The sequence below is a fragment of the Cajanus cajan genome, chromosome 2 (assembly GCF_000230855.2).
Source record: "Cajanus cajan strain Asha chromosome 2, NIPB_CcT2T_4, whole genome shotgun sequence".
NCBI classification, from domain to species: Eukaryota; Viridiplantae; Streptophyta; class Magnoliopsida; order Fabales; family Fabaceae; genus Cajanus; species Cajanus cajan.
The window spans coordinates 63027910-63046375 of NC_138518.1; the positions used below are offsets into that span (position 1 = coordinate 63027910).

The following is an 18466-nucleotide window of genomic DNA, read 5'->3' on the forward strand; positions in this document are numbered from 1 at the left end:
TAAAAATTAAAATAAAATTTATCAACATATATTTAGGTTGAATTAAGAATATAAATAACATTCTAAATAGAAAAAAAAAATTCTTTTTTAAATAAAAACAAATTTCAATTAATTTTACCTCATTTAATAATATATATTCTACCTAAAATATCTCTACTTTAATGTATAACTTTTCAATTTCACTATTTCTTTTAACATTTATAATAAGGATAATTTAAAATATATATATATATATATATATATATATATATGAATTATTAACTAAAAAAAACCATTAATATAAACAATTAATTTTTGTTAATGAGTAAAATTATTTTTTTATTGTTTATAATAGAGAACATAAGCGTATAAAAACATATAAAAAAATTATACATGCTTTAAATGATATAAATAATGGGTACACATCATATGGTACCGTTTCAACATAATGATTAGTTGTATAATGTTAGTTTAATTTCATTAATTCTTCAATTATGTTGGTTCCGACTCCAAAGTTGCTATCCCTACGTGGGAAAGCGCATAGGTAAGTCTTGAACGCACGTGGGAAACGGGTGACTTTACGTGGGAGTGAGAGGGACCCATGCACTCCAATGGAGACTAAATTAAAGCCGAAATGACATGATACGATATGAACAATAGGAACAGCCACAATTGCTTACATAATACATACGTGCTTAAGTTCTTTCAACCTTCCGTGTTTGAATGAATATTGTTATTCAGTGTCTAAATTGTACATGACTTCACTTCTCATTTATTCCTCACTAGGTAAGATTTGCATGGTTGCTACTACCAAATTTTATTTTAACACCCACTATTCAACTAAGCTCACTCTAGCTAGCTCGCATGTAAAGTTAAACTGAAAAGAAAAAAAAATTACTATTAGTACGTATATTGTTTTGTGATCATTGAGCAAGAAGGAACAAGCAAAGGGAAACCTGAAAAAAGATGGAAAGTGGAAAGAAGAAAAGATGTGTCACAAGAAAATAGAAGAGAATAACAAAGTAAAGAAAACTTAAAGAGAAGTTTGTATTGAACAGTGCAATGAGAAAGAGCAAAATAAGGAAAGAATGCAAAAGAACAATAATGTACCCAAAAAAAAGTGTGTATACGTAAAAGAAATTATCCATTTGGTTTCCCTATTTCCTACCTTGGGATCGATTTCTTTTTCTTTATAGCCAACTTTTGTTTTGTACACAACTTATTTATGAGATGCTTCTGAAGAGAATTTTACTTATTTTTTTCCCGAGAGAGATTCTCATTTCTTTTTTTACTTTTGTTAAAGCAGCGAAAATGCTCTCTTCAATCTTCATGCACTCAAGGAGATCAAGTGTCCGTTAAATCGGTTAATCTGGCTTGCTCCACAGATTGAAAAGCATATGAAAATCATAGAAAGTATCTCTTGTCAATTGGCGAAAAGAATTTTACTCCTTTCGGCCTTTTTTATAAGACCTAAATATGAAGTGTTGCATTCTTATAAGAATTCATTTAAAATATAATTACTTTGTCTCACAATTGGTTGCAGTTTAAAAATTTTATACACGGATTAATTAAGGATTACAATAAATATATTATTTTTGGATACAATTTTACTAAAATAACCCACTTTATTAATAAATACATTATTTTTAATTGAGTTTGTTGAATAATTTATAAAAATATAAATAAGAAAATATTAATTAATATTATGTTAAAAAAGTTAAAACATCATTCATTTTACAATCACGGTGGGATAGAGGAAGTATCTTGTATTAATTACTTTTTGACAACAAATATTGTTAATTAATGTTTTCTCTTGATTCAATAAGTAGATGATAAAATAAGAGTTTCATTAATGTTAAAGGTAATTTTAAAAATCTTTTTAGGACAAATTAAATGTTATTAACAAAATTAATTAACTTTCTTTTGACAACTAACCATTTATTGATTTAGTAAATTAAGTAATTTGAATTTTATAAAAAGGACCCGTTGAACCTTAAAACGCATCTTAAAAGTTAATTAATCCAATATATTATTACTATATTATTTTAAAATCGACTAAATTAAAATTTTAGTGATCTCACAAATTTTAATATGTAATTTTGATCTCCTAGAATTTAATTCAATAATTTTACCCTTTTAATCTAGTAAAATCTATTATTTTGATTTAATTATTAAATCTTTATATGTTAATCATTAAAATTGTAACATTGACTTTGAATTGTGACATTAAATGTTTGGAATTGATTCTTCTAAAATGAAAGAGTGTATTTTAGATAATAAAGTGTAATCATAATTGTTGATTATAAAATCAACGATTAAGATATATTTATGATAAAATTGATGCTTGGAAAATAAAATCTAAAATTAATTATAATATATCAAACGTTGAGTTTTTAATCAATGGTTATTATTGTATTTTATTATTTAAAGTGAAATTTTCTCACTTTAGAGGAGCTTGATCCTAAATGTTCATAGGGTGAATATGAATATTGAAAGTATAATTCTAGTTAAATATTACTTTTGTCTCGTAATAAGTGCCATGTAAAAAAGAAAAAATAAGTTTCAAACTTAGTGTCATCATAGTTAGTTTTTCAATGTGTTCCCATAAGAAGATAGCAACCGGAGATCACTTAGTAATGAGTACCCTAAAAGAGTTTAGTCGCAATCCTGACATAAAATTAACATTCAAGAGTGAGAAAAAAAAAAACTCCCCTTCACTAGTCCCCTTTCTCCTTATTTATATAGGTGTCATATCTATGATACGAATCTTTGATCCTAATCCCCTGAAATACGCGCGGATCTCTCCCTATAATGAGCCTATGAATCGTATTTATAATTATAATTGAATCTGCGCAAGAATAATTGAAATTACAACCTTGACTAGTTTTATTGGAATTCACTCATTAATACGTCGATGACTAGTCCTAAAGTTTGGGTTGCTCGATCGAATGAGGATTGGGAAGGTATGTGTTGTTTGGTTTGCTCGACTGATTGGGGATCAGGAGGGTACATAACCCTTCTGATTCAAGCATTAATGACACGAAGAGCCATTGATCAGTCAGCTCAGCCAATTAGAGATTGAGAGGGTACATGACTCTCTTGGCTCGAGCATTAACGACGCGAAGAGTCATTCATGGGTCAACTCGACCAATTAGGGATCCGGGGGGTACACAACCCTCTTGGCTCAAGCGTTAGTGACGCTAAGAACCATTGATCGACCAGCTCAACCAATTGGAGATCAAAAGGGTACACGACTCTCTTGGCTCGAGCTTAACAACGTGAAGAGCCATTGATCAGTCAACTCACCTAGTTGGAGATTCGGAGGGTACACAATGTAAAATTAATTATTTTTTTTTCATTTATACCCTTACTAATATTCTTTAATTTGTAAAATTATTATTATTTTTTATTTATTAATTTTTCTTAACTTGTGTAAAACAACTTAACATGACATGTATTATGAGATGAAGAGAGTAATAAATATTTGTTGTCACATCATTTACTTAATGATGAGTCGTGGTCAAGTCAAAATTTTAATTGTTAATGAGTGAACATTTAACCGTTAAACCAAGATTATATTTCTTTCATCTCATGATGACAACTATCTAAACATTTTACACATAGACAAAGGATAACAATAAATGTAATTTTTTATACAATTTTACTAAAATAATCATTCATTCATTATATTGTAATAGTTGAATAATTTATAAATGGATAAATTAGAAAGAAAAATAATAATACTATATTAAAAAATGAAAACATTATTTATTTTAAAACATCTTTTAAATGCTAAAATTATAGTCTTTGTAGGATAAAGAAAGTAAAATTTACAAAATTGAAAGATTAAAATTACTAAATTAAAAATTAAAAGATCAAATCATGAATTAAATATTATAGAAAAATAAATATATAATTTAACTAATTAAAAATATTATAATAGTGAATCGGGTTAATTTTAAAACGGAAACTGCCATTTAGCTAAAATTCTTTTCACCAATTAGCAACCGGGTAAATAGACACTTTTATTTTTAATGATTTTTACTTTGATAATATCTATACTAATAATAAAAAAGAATGATTTTTAATAACTATATATAATCTCTAATAACTGTATAAATCATTGATAAATATATTATTTTTTCTGTTTTTTAATAAAGACATTTAATACTTTTTTTCATTAGTATATAATAAATGGATTTGAGCATGCATAAATATATAGTTAGTATAAAATAGTAAAATATAAGAAAGGAATCAGTTGAGTTGTAATTTCATAACTTTAAGAAATCCTTTACTTAAAATGAGTTTTGTATATGCTGTGATATCTATATCTGTATCTATATATATATATGAGGAGAAATTTGTTTATTCTAAGAGTAAGTTTACTTATATTTACTCTGTTTAATTACTCATGTTCTACATCAAATTTCAACGATCCAATCATTGAATTTAAAATTCTTAATGCATAGATCAAGTCTGCAAATTTTTAGAAAATTTAATAATCATTTGATACTTCATTTCATTAATTCAAATTGACGGATAATCATAAAATCATTTTATACATTGATTTGAATTAATGAAATGAAATATCAAATAATTTTCAAATTTTTTGAAAATTTATAAATTTGATCTATGCATTAAAACTTTAAATTTGACGGTTGGATTATTGAAATTTGATGTAAAATATGAGTTATGGAATGAAGTAAATCTAGGTAGACTTACTCCTGGAGTAAACGGATCCCTCCTATATTGGAAAGTTTACCCTTGAAGTAGATGTTATGTTGTTTCTCCTTTAGTATTTTGTTGGTATTGTGAGTGGACAAAGTTGAGACACACATGTATGAAGTGACTACAATATAAAGGCCAAGTCAAGTTATACTGATTACAAATGACCAACCAAGTAAAGTACAAAGTCAATAACTTAGTTCTTAACCAAGTATCGAAAGGTTGAAGTATTTGGAGAGTAGTCAATGGGCTAATTCCATAGGAGGTTTGGTTAAGCTAGTTAATGTCGTGGTAAGTTCCTACCTAACTATTTTATCCTAACATTAGCATTATACTCCTTTGTTTTATGTGGCGACATTTGAGAAACTGAGTTGTTGTTTTGTGGATTTTTATTCAATTTATTGTTAATTTAGTAAACCCAAAAAGATCATCTTGTGTTGTCGGTTTGGTAGGATCAAGCTGTTTAAACTATTCACCCTGTGTTGTAAGAACTCTCCTAGTTAAAATGTGTGACGATGCATATAGTTGTTGTGTTGAGTTTATTGTGTTGTTCATATGCTATGTTAAACTGAGATGATTTGTGCTACTATGTGGAATCAAAGTTGTATTGTGTTGATTTGTATTGTATACTTTATTGTTTAGTCACTGTGTTGTTAAAGATGAGATAATGATGTGATGTTCCCATGATGTATTTATGTTGTTTCTTTTTACCCTACCTTACCCTTGTATGTTTCCATATGATGTAGACTACGATGATTATATGTGGTATAGGAGCATGATAGGGATAGGGCTAGAGAGTTGTTGTGGAGGCCACTCAGAAGTGCATGAGTTGGAGGCCATTTTGTTGACTACTCGGTGGTGGTAGATTTGTATAGGCAGTGTAGTTGTTTGATTGACAACTTAGGATGTATGGTTTACATTTATTGGAGTATTGTATTTATATTGCATTTATGTATTCGGTTGATTTCCTTTATATGCTTGCAGTACAATACATGCTCTACTATTTGTATGTCTATAGTCTTAAGTGAGATGTGTTCCGTTGTTAGTAGTTATGTCGTATAATGTAGAACTAAGTTGGGTCATTACAGTTTCATGTTTTTTCAACCTTACAACATTCTTTCTAAATTGTCTCTTAGGTAAAAACATAGTTATTCTTTTTAAGTAGTCTTTTCAAACTTTTAATTATTTCATAAAAAGATACTTATGAGTAAACTTGAAAGGCATATGTGACTTGTCCAGTTACATGGATATGCACGATATTAACCTTTGTGGGCTTTTAGACCAATCTAACCTAATCCATTTTTTTTAGGTTTCTATTTTTTCAATTCAACTTGGGCCATGATAGATCACTAGACCAAACTGGCTGTAATTAAAATAAGTAAAAAAATAAAATCCAAAAAATAAAAAATCAAATCTACTTTTAAAAATGAAAAATAAACAAAATAATTGTTGTGTTTATAACAATAAATAGATTTAAAATCTCAATATGAAGCTTGTCAAAGTTGGCAATGGGTCACTAGAAGTAGAACTACATGATTGCTATTTTCTTCCTCTACATATGATGTTAAACCCCTATTTAACGAATGAATAAGGAGAACATATAATTTTGTTGCTTCATTATTTGAAAGAAACAGTATTTTAAGGGAATAAGAAACCAAAATTTAGAAACAATGTGTGTCGTGTGAGGAGGATGAGAAACAACATTTTTAAACGTGTCATATGAGGAGGAAGTCAATCTAGTTTGAACTTATTTGGTTAGTCGAATTAAACAAATTAGATCTAATTAACCTTTTCTACTTAAGTCATCTTTTTAAGCTCATCATGACCTTATTTATGAGTTGATATAACCACTTGATTGAATTTAAATTAACAACTTAAATGATATGACATTAATTACTGACATCAACACAATAACATAATTTGATAAAGTGAATGACATATAGCTAATATAACACAAAAGTGTTATATGAAAATAAAAATAAAATAAAAAAATTATCAGAATGTGAAAGATGAAAACTAAGTCCTTCACCTTTATTTCTAATAACAAAACTTAACTACTAAATTGATAATTTTTTTTAAATGTATAAATAAAAGTTATTATAAATATAATTTCAATATAAATTAAAATTACACACGAATTTATTACTAATAAATAAAAATGTATATATATGATATATTATATTTATTATTAATTAATAATTTTATTGATAAATTAATACTAATAATATTATTAGTATATTAATATTATTATAATATTTTAAGATTTTATAATCATTGAGATATTTAAGTTATATAAATTATAAATTTATTCATATATCAGAAAACCTATATTTAGTATTTCTAAATAATCAATATATATATATAATATTAGTATTAATAAAACTATTAATAAATTAATACTAATAATGAACCCAAAAATTAATATTTACCAAAAAAATAATAGTAATAATATTCACCAAAAATAATATTTACCAAAAGTTGTTAAATTTTTTTTATCTAAACTATGAGTGATAAATGAATCTATTTATTCATCATCCATTTGATATAAGTACATCCATCCGTTACAATAAAAATAAATATTATGTTTCATTAAAGATAATTTTATTTAAATTAGATAAAATTATTATAAATAATAAAGTTTCTTAAAATATTTAATATAATTACATATCTAAAATTTAAATTAAAATAATCTTTTACTAATTGAATCACATACTCATTAATAAATTTGTTAAATTTATAATAAAAAATTAATATAAAAACTAAAATTTCACAATTACAACAATTCATTCTATTGAAATTTGATGAATCAATATTGCACTACCATGGTACTTATGAAATCAGAAATGCATTTAACCCGTATAAACATAAATGCAACTCATTAACTACTTTACTGTTTTAAATAAATTCTGGCTTATGACGCGTTGCCAGCAGCATTCATTCTGGAAAGAAAATTGGATTTAACTCTTTTTTTTTTAAGTGAATCATCATTTTGTAATTTGGAAAGTTTACAATTAATTATTTTATTTTTAAAGATGAAAACCATTGTTTTCGTCCGTAAAAAAAAAGTATAGATTAATTTAATAATTAAGTTAACTAAATTGTTCTGGAAATCGATCTAAAAAGAAAAAAAAAATACTAAATTGGTCAAATTTTTATTCATTAATGTACTAGTAAGCCCATTCGGCCACCTGGTTCGGCCGTTCGACCACCTGTTGATTAGCCCATAATCAAGGATTAAGAGCTAATCACACTAGCAAGCCGATTAGAAACGTATTACCTAATCTGGTAATCCTGTTGCAGGGCCCATGGGAATCTGGGCCCATAAATGTCAGTATAAATAGCACAGGTCACAAGGTAACGTCAGTGTTCATTAATTATTATCGATATTTGTGCTTTGTCCTAACTTGAGCGTCGGAGTACCTTTTGCAGGCACCTTCCCCTCACCGGAATATTCGATCGGAGCTCTCGTTCGACCCTCAGAATACGAGAATACAATTAAAAAAATCATAATGTTTTCCTTCTAAAGATTAAGGTCACAATATCTAAATAATCAAAATAATGCTTTAATGAATGAATTTTCTAAATATGAACACTCCCACGTTGTTCCCACAGTGGGGGAAGGGGATTCATTGATCCAAGTATCGAACATTGTTGTAAAGGCAATCATAGTCACGCATGGATCCTTAATCTAATCCTTTGAACAAACACTTTTTGCAATGAACATTGAACACCGACTTTAGCCACCAATACCAACTACCCTTCCATTAATCCCCCAACTCTTCCACAACGGATAGAATCGATTATCTAATTGCCACTTTTTGTTCCCAATGTAACTGCTGACATGGCAGCCACATCCCTATAATAAATAGGATCCCATGAAAATTGAAAGGAACCATTTAATACATCCCTACGAAATCCGAGTATAATCTGACGTGTGAAATCCACCAACTGTGTAAAGAGAAATTCTTCAAAAAGGAATCCTAGTTTTGGCAATAACAAAATGGGTTTCTAAACCTTTTATTCATCTTCATCCCTTTCCCGCTGAATTTCAAATTTTGTCGGCTCATCTAACGTTGCCCATCTTTTCTATGCTTCGTTTCTACTCAATCCAACTATTTAATCATGCTCTTTTTCTCCATAAACGTAGTTTTAAAATTCAACCATCAAATACTTTTTATTTATTAATATCATAAAATAATGATTAAATTATACTTTTAATTTTTTATTTTTGTTAATTGGTAATTTTGATTTTCTATTCTAAAATAAAGGTATTTAATTTTTTTTATTTTTAAAAATTTAAAATTTTGATCAAATCGTCAATTTGATATTTATTAATTATTAAATTTTGACGGTGATTTATTACTGTTTAAAATGATATGATATTTAGTAATATGATATATAAAAATGAAAAATGAAAATTAATATTAAATTTTTTTTTGTTTGTTTATAATTTTTTTTATTTGATTATTATATCCCTCAAATGTTAAATAAAAATAACTTCTCATATTTTCTTTCAATAATCATCCACGACTATCTAATATTTGTTTTGTATAATTATTAAAGACACAGAGTGTCTCGATTCTTATAATTTTAATAATAAATCTATTTATATTTTTTTTAAATATCGTATTATTAAATGTCACATCACTTATTTATAAATAAATGTTAAAACTTAAAATTTAATAAGTGTTAATTTGACAAGAGAATTAAAATTTCGTATTTTTAAAATTAGAAGAACTAAATGTCATTATTTTAAATAGAGAAACAAAAACTACAAATTTACAAAAAATAGAGAGACCAAAAGTATAATTTAACCTAAAATAATTAAAACTTCCAAAATATGTTGACTAATTAAAGTTTGTTTTAAAAGTGGTAATTATTGTTATTAACTCATTAAAAATATTTTTTGTGTAATTATTAAATAATTTTTACTATTAATAAAAGTGATACCTCTTTTTAATGTACACATTTTATTGATTGTTTTGTCTATTGGTTTCAAAATATTATTTCTCTCCCATAATTTTTTCATTTCATTTTTATTCTCTCATTTTGCTTTTTTATAAATTTATTTTTTCAAACTTGTCATGCCTTCTAAATAATTACTCAACAAGAGAGTTTTTAAAGATTTTTCTTTGATGAGAGAATTTTTAAAGATTTTTTCAACTTATTGTCTAATTAAATTTTTGTTTATCATAATTATTTATGAGTTATATTTTAATTTTTTAAATAAATTATAAATAAATAAAAATAATAATATATTACAATATAAATTATTTATAAAAAATTTAAAATATAATTCATATACTTAAAAATATCTATTTATACTAATTTTAAATATAACTTATATATTTAAATATAATATTTATTTTTATATATAATTTATTATAAATCTTACTTACATATAATAAATATTTAACTTATATGATTCACAAATTAAAATGCATTATAAAAAGTTGTTTGCACTATTAATATTTGGATTGAATTCATTTATAAAACTCAACAAGTTAAATAATTGAAGAAATCTTTTTACCACTTATAATGACCGTAACTGACTCAAACAAAAAAAAAACTGTAACTGTCTCAAACAAAATTAATTTCAGATATATGTGATATAGACTAAAATTATATTAGGATTTATTTATTATCTATTGAAAAGAGATTGCAATTTTTTTTTATTAGTAAACAGAGATAAAAATAAAATATGTGAATCAATTACTACAAGAATGCTTCAACTAAATTAGTTATCTCAAATTTGAATATCTAATATACGATTGTGTTAAATATTTGAATAATTTTTTTTATATCTATGTATGAATACAATGTATTTTTTTTTTTACACCTGTATATTATTCTTAAAATATTGGTTATTAAATAGTTAGCTAGGAAAAATATATGTATACATTAATGAATTGCTTTTTAAGTAAATTGATTGCAAATCAAGCATCAAATGCTTTTACTTTTGCATTCAATTCTCTTTAAAAAAAATTGTAAAACGTAACATTTTTCAGGAGATAGAGATGCTTGTACAGTTCAGGCAAGTGAAATAAAAGTATTTAATAATCGCCCTATACCCGCTCTAAGCTTAAAAACTTAGTTCCTTTAAATTTACAAATTTAAATTTAACCTAAAACTTAAATTATGATTTTATTATATGGCATCAAGAAGATAATATTTATTTTATATAATTAAAATTTATATCTAACAATTTTAAATATATAAATTATATTTTAGATATTATAATTAATTTTATTGTTATATATAATATTTTTAATTATTAATAATTTATTTAAAAAAAACAATTTAATTTACTTTTCCACAAATTAAGTTATTCCTCGACCACAAGTGGATAGTTAATCTTTAGATATACTAACTTCCTATAATAACATTTTTAAATAGCAAAGGTATTCGCCTATTATATCATAGCATAATAGTTTAAAATTCAATTCATGAACAAAAATGAAAAATGAAATTAAAAGAAATAAAAGAATTAGCAAAAAAGATAAATTAGAGAAAACTAGAGATTAAATAAAATATGGATGCATAAAAATTACGGTTTTAAAAAAATCCTTAAACAGTAAATTGTTTTAAAAGAATTGTTGAAAGCATATTATCATTTAACAAAAAAGACTAATTTTATGGATAGAGACAGAGACATAGGATAATTATATGATCATTGACAGCTCAACCGGTGATGAAAGTCAGCAAGTGAAGGAGAATCTCTCTATATAAAGACTCGCCACTCCTTCTTGTTTTCATTGCTCTTCACTTTTCTTCTTCTCTTATCTCCTTTTCCTTGTTTCTCTCCCATTGAGGACAGAAGAAATGCCTGCGGTTGTGATTAGCAGCGGAGGGGGCAAAGAGTACCCGGGGAACCTCACTCCCTTCGTGACGGTAACATGTATAGTGGCAGCCATGGGTGGCTTGATCTTCGGTTACGACATCGGAATTTCTGGTACTTAATTAATAAACCGCATATGCCTGCACGCACTTATGTTAGGCTGTTTTGTTTTTTGTCTGTTTCGATTTGGCTTTTGTTCTGGGGGAGTGTGTGACGTTTTGCGTTTTAATGTGGGGCGTGATCAGGTGGGGTGACGTCCATGGATCCGTTTCTGGAGAAGTTTTTCCCGGCGGTGTACCGGAAGAAGAACCTGGACAAAACGGCGAACCAGTACTGTCAATACGACAGCCAGACACTGACGATGTTTACCTCCTCGCTGTACCTGGCCGCGTTGCTCTCGTCGTTGGTTGCATCCACCATCACGCGTAGGTTCGGTAGAAAGCTCTCCATGCTTTTCGGAGGCCTGCTTTTCCTCGTCGGTGCTCTCATCAACGGCTTCGCTCAACACGTTTGGATGCTCATTGTCGGTCGGATCTTGCTCGGCTTCGGAATTGGATTCGCCAATCAGGTTTTTTTTTTTTTTTTTTTTTGCTTTTTCTTAATTTTAAGGTGAGGGGTTCAAAATGTAGTAATTCAAGATAATTCTGTTTTATCTAATTTAACAGTATAATACGGTTACTTTCAATCTCATATAATAGGGAGTTTTTTTTTTTTTTTTTTTATAATATATTTTGGGTTTTGTTTTATTGGATTGAAACATGGAGGTATGGGTATGTCTCCGATATTCTCTCGCTGTGTAGTGCGAAGGCTACAGAGCAAGTCAAAATCTTTGTTTTTTCAAATTCAGACGTTAAACCATTCAGATTGTGTTTCATACGTTTTCTTTATTGCCGTTTTGATCATTTTTTCCTTAATAATTGAAAACTAGGACGTGTTGTCGTTTAATTTGTCTGTTATGCTCTGTTTGATACCGAACATTTTTTTTTCCAGATCTGCTTATTGATGAATGATGAATATTTATTTTAATTGATTCTCTTCTACTGGGGGAAGGGGTATATATGGAAATATAAAAATGAAAATCCGTGTACGTTTTATTGTATGACAAAAACAGAGAACCTTTGGTAGAAAGATGCTGACACGCAGTAAATATACGGTTACTCAATTTTAAGGCATGTTTATAGGACGTGTTTAGAGTTTTTTATTGACTCAAAAAGTCATCGCACATAGCAAAGAAAATATTGGTTTTGGGGACTATTTTTCTACTCTACGCAACATATTGGCTATTTTTGACTCTGCCTTTTGAAACTCAGCAAATTGGACTTCTTTGGTTGGTGGTATGCAAAGAGTATTTCCTCATATTTTACCCTTAAACTAATGTTGCCATTGGTAGCTGAATTAGGACAAAGACAAATTGAGCTTGATTCCACTAGTTTACTACTAGTGGCTGAATTATTGTGCCCCGAGTTTCTTTGAGTGTGACACCCTCACCACTTGTTCCCACGTTCCTTGAACATCGTTTTCCACGGTGTTGAATAATAAAAACAGTGAATTCATGAAACATAGTTTTTAGTTGCCAGGCTTTGTTTTCCAAGTGACTACTTTAATTTCCCCAAAAAAACGTTACACAAGTTGAGATGAAGCCATGATCCTACACATTTTTTAAATTAAATTCCATAACAACATGTGAACTCGTAGTATTAGTCAATTATTTTTACAGCATGTTGTTACTTTTTTTTTTTTTTCTCACATTTTACTAATCATTATTAACTTTTGGATTTTAACAGTCTGTGCCACTCTACCTCTCTGAAATGGCTCCATACAAATACAGAGGAGCACTGAACATTGGGTTTCAATTGTCGATCACAGTTGGTATCCTCGTGGCCAACGTGTTGAACTACTTCTTCGCCAAGATCAAAGGTGGTTGGGGATGGAGGTTGAGTTTGGGTGGTGCTATGGTTCCTGCCCTCATTATCACAGTTGGATCACTAGTCCTTCCTGACACCCCCAATTCCATGATCGAAAGGGGTGATCGTGAAAAGGCCAAGGCTCAGCTCCAGAGAGTTCGTGGTGTGGATGATGTTGATGAAGAGTTCAATGACCTTGTGGCTGCTAGTGAAGCTTCCAGCTTGGTGGAGCACCCTTGGAGGAACTTGTTGCAAAGAAAATACAGACCCCACCTTACTATGGCTGTGTTGATTCCATTCTTCCAACAACTCACTGGAATCAATGTGATCATGTTTTATGCACCTGTGCTGTTTAGTTCCATTGGATTTAAGGATGATTCTGCTCTAATGTCAGCCGTGATCACTGGCGTTGTTAACGTGATTGCTACTTGTGTCTCAATTTATGGTGTTGATAAGTGGGGTAGGAGAGCCCTTTTCCTTGAAGGTGGAGTTCAGATGCTCATATGCCAGGTACCCTTTTGCTTAATCTTCAATGTACAAATGAAAATTTTCAACTTTAGTGTGTGAATTAAATTGAGGCAGCTTTTCTTTTTCTCTTACTAGAGACTAGTCTCAGTTGTAGTACTGTGATGATTTTCCACTAGAGAGATTGTTCTTATAGCATGTGAGTTATTGGTTATGAAATGGTTCTTCTAATATTATGTATATGTTGGTGTGTGTAGGCTATAGTGGCAGCTGCTATTGGAGCCAAGTTTGGAATTGATGGAAACCCTGGTGAATTGCCAAAGTGGTATGCTATTGTTGTGGTTCTTTTCATCTGTATTTACGTGGCAGCATTTGCGTGGTCTTGGGGACCTCTTGGTTGGTTGGTGCCTAGTGAGATCTTTCCATTGGAGATTCGTTCCGCTGCTCAAAGTATCAACGTGTCAGTGAATATGCTCTTCACTTTCATGATTGCGCAAGTCTTCTTGCAAATGCTTTGCCACATGAAGTTTGGACTGTTCATCTTCTTTGCCTTCTTTGTGTTGGTCATGTCATTCTTCATTTACTTCTTTTTGCCTGAAACCAAGGGCATTCCAATTGAAGAGATGAGTAAGGTGTGGAAGGCACATCCATTCTGGACCAGATTTGTTGAACATGAAGATTATGGCAATGGAGTTGAGATGAGGGGAGCCAGTAAAGTGTAGTTGGTCCTTCTTTTTCTTTTTTCGCTAAATAAGTAGCACTTTTTTTTTTATATATATATATTTTTTTTTTGGATACATCATACTATTGATGTTCGAGTCCGTTTCAGTACATTAAATTGTTCTTACAAATGAAAGGTTTTTTTTTTTTTAATCGGTCTCTCGCTTAGTATGTATGATACTTTTCTACATTAATCCAACTGCACAAATTGTTATTCGCATTTAAAAACATCAAATTGATCAAGTAATAAATTCAGTGGTAATTTGTACATTGCAAATATTTATTCGAAGCCTTTTACGTTTATTTATCATTATTTTCTTATAAATCACTAGAGTCTGTTATGTAAATAAAAACTTAAGTTTGATTATCATATTTAATAAATCATACTATTAATGTCCTTTGTCAGATTCAATGTATTGAATTATTCCTAACTGAAAAATTTTAAGTGTTAATTTTCTTATGGTTCTCAATATGAACAATTTCACATGATATTTTTCCATATCAATCCAACTGCAAAAGTTGTTGTGCGCATTTTGAAACATAAAATTGAATTAATGACATGGTAACTAATATTTTGTGCATTTTGAAACATCAAATTGAAATAATGACATGCTAACTAATATTTTAAAATCTTCATCTAATTTCTCGTATGTTTCTTTAATATTCTATTCTTATCACATGCTACAATATTACAGTGACGGCTTTGTAATTTACGTTCAAATGAGCAACGGGGATGTCCATTGGTTCATTATCATTAACGATTGAAAACAATGTTCGCTGTGTGTTTCCATCTATATAATGAGCACGGATCAAAAAGAATCATGTGTGACAGTATAAATATAAAGATATCTGACACATGCTCTGTTCGGTTAGGTGTCTTCTTCGAATTATTTATATGACAGGATCAACGCCTAAACATTTGGTGTCAACGCCTAAACATTTTCCTTTTCCTTGTTTGCATAAAAGAGTATATATAATTAAGAATTAAAAATAAATAAAATTATATATATATAACATCATTATAAAAGTAAAATATAAACAAGTCGTGTGTGTATATATATATATATATATATATATATATATATATATATATATATATATATATATATATATATATATATATATATATATATATATAATGATAATATGTAAAAGAAAGAGATCAAGAGAAAAGAGAAAGAAGACGACATATAAATTACGTGGTTCAGTAGTGTGACCTATGTCTACGAGCAATCCAAGAGTTTCTTATTTCTGAGTGAATAGTAATAATGATACAGATGCCTTTTAGTATTATAATAGTGATAAAATATAACAGCTTCATTACAACCCAAATAATAGTGGAAATAGTAATAGACAAAATTATAAATTCAAGGCATCTCAACAATTCTCCACCTTGACTTGAATTTTTCCAAGTCACCAGTAACCAAGAATAACTCTCCTGCCTATTCCCCCCGAAGGGTCTCAAGCAATGCGAACATTCACCAAGTCCAAGCTATGTTTAAACTTTTTAAAAGACAAAGGTTTAGTCAACATATCTGCTAGATTATCTATAGTAGCTATCTTCTCTATGGAGAACGATTTTTTTTCAATTACATCTCGTATGAAATTCAATCTGACATCAATATGCTTTGATCTTTCATGATAGACTAGATTTTTTTTGCCAAACACAAAGCACTTTGACTATTACAATAAAGTATACGTCTCTGCACATTCAAACCCAAACTATCAATTAGACCTTGCAACCATATACCTTCTTTAACCCCTTCTGTCAAGGACATGTATTCTGCTTCAGTGGTAGACAAAGCAACAGTAGGTTGAAGTGTTGTTTTCCAACTTACAGCACAACCATAAAGAGTAAAGATATAACATGTCAAAGATATTCTCCTCACAAGATCTCCACCATAGTCAGAATCTGCATAGCCAATAAGACCACACCCAATATCATTAGAACCATAAACTAAGCAGATATTACTAGTACCTTTCAAATATCTCATAATCCACTTCACAGCCTCCCAGTGAGCCTTTCCAGGATTACTCATAAATCTACTAACCACACTCACAACATGAGCCAAATCTGGTACTAACTCCTAGGTTTGATTTTTCTTAAGTGAATGCATCTCCTCATCCATGGCAATAAGTCATTTCGATGCTTCTTTACTTTGAATTGCCTCCTTATAGGATTTAGGCTCATCAAAATCAAGATTTGCACCAACTACCAAGGCATATGCAACAGAGTTAGCATCAAAAACATTAGTAACATCTGCATACCTCGTAGATTTTCTAATTTCCCTCATTGTTCTCCTTGTTGCTATGCTTTGAGACTCTTCTTGAACATTACTGGATTGTTCCACAGGATTCAAATTTTCTTTATTTGAATCTTCAACCTCAAGCTCCACCTTCTGATGAACTCCCTTATTTGTACTTTTATTTCTTGCAAGATTTTCAACCTCCTCTTTCTGGTCAAACATAGTAGACTCATTAAAAGTAACATCTCTGCTAATAACAAATTTTTTTGTTCTGTTATTTTCAGTACACCATAATCTATATCCTTTGACACCCGTAGGATACCCAAGAAATATACATTTCATTGCCCTAGGCTCTAATTTACCATTATTAACATGAGCATAAGAAAGACAACCAAATATACGTAAGACAAAATAATCAGAAGGTTTACCAGACCATACCTCCTGAGGAGTCTTTAAGTCAATTGTAGTAAATGGAGACCTGTTCACCAAATAAGCAGTAGTATTAACTGCTTCAGCCTAGAATTCTTTTGAGAGACCAACATTTAAACGCATGCACCGAGCACGCTGAAGTAGTGTTTGATTCATCCGTTCAGCAACACCATTCTGTTGTGGTGTATGTCTCACTGTGAGGTGCCTGACTATACCTGCTTCTTTACAGTAATCATCAAATAATGCATTGTAGAACTCCAATCCATTATCTGTTCTTAGAGTCTTGACTAATTTCCTGGTTCTTTTCTCAACGATAGTCTTCTACTCCTTGAAACGCCCAAACACTTCATCCTTGGACTTCAAAAAATACACCCAAACATTTCTAGAGTAGTCATCAATAAACGTCACAAAATATCTGATCCTTCCATGGGATTGAACTGGGGAAGGACCCCATAAATCAGAATGAACATATTGCAATATTTCGGTTGAGGTGTGCTTACCGTGACTGAATTTTAGCATGTATTGTTTACCCATAACACAAGATTCACAGAACTTCAATTTCCCTGTCACCGCTCCACCCAACAGTCCTTGTTTACTCAACACTGCAAGTCCACGCTCACTCATATGTCCCAACCTACAATGCCATAATTTTGTATTATCATGTTGCTCTAAGGAATGGGATATAGACACCGTTCCCTGAAAGGAATTGCCAAGCATAACATAAATTCCATGTTGTAACTTTCCTTTCATAACAACCAGAGTACCTTTAGAAACTGTAATTTGTCCATCATTTCTTGAAAAACTGTACCCTTGTTTATCTAAGGTACCAATAAAAATCAGGTTCTTCCGTAAGCCAGGAACATACCAAGCATCAAACGTTCTAACCATGCCATCATACATTTTTATCTATACAGAGCCACTTCCTTTTACTCCAAGCTCTTCATCATCACCTAACTTTACATTACCATTCCATTCTTTAAATGAATTGAACAACTTCCTGTTAAAAGTCATGTGATAAGAAGCTCTGGTATCCATGACCCATGTATCAGCAAAACCATTAGTATTGATCGTCAAAACATCTCCGACATCTCCTTCATCTAAACTCTCACCAGAGACAGTTGCACTAGAACGAACAACAGCTGCACTGACATTACTATTTC

The 18466-nt window shown here is 29.5% G+C and overlaps 1 protein-coding gene across 1 annotated transcript; it reads left to right on the plus strand.

Annotated features, from left to right (window-relative positions):
* Positions 1-11451: 11451 nt before the first annotated feature.
* LOC109812035 (sugar carrier protein C) lies at positions 11452-14784 on the plus strand. Its single transcript, XM_020375894.3, has 4 exons — positions 11452-11656; positions 11788-12110; positions 13327-13956; positions 14169-14784. The coding sequence occupies exons 1-4, from the start codon at positions 11527-11529 to the stop codon at positions 14631-14633; spliced, it is 1548 nt and encodes a 515-aa protein (XP_020231483.1). The 5' UTR covers positions 11452-11526; the 3' UTR covers positions 14634-14784.
* The last annotated feature ends 3682 nt before the right edge of the window (positions 14785-18466 follow it).

What these genes read in the sequence shown, in the direction of transcription:
- LOC109812035 (XM_020375894.3), top strand. Translation starts at nt 11,527, where the DNA reads ATGCCTGCGGTTGTGATTAGCAGCGGAGGGGGCAAAGAGTACCCGGGG. An exon ending in TTACGACATCGGAATTTCTG is followed by an intron (nt 11,657 to 11,787) that starts GTACTTAATTAA and finishes GGGCGTGATCAG; the next exon opens with GTGGGGTGACGTCCATGGAT. An exon ending in GAATTGGATTCGCCAATCAG is followed by an intron (nt 12,111 to 13,326) that starts GTTTTTTTTTTT and finishes GGATTTTAACAG; the next exon opens with TCTGTGCCACTCTACCTCTC.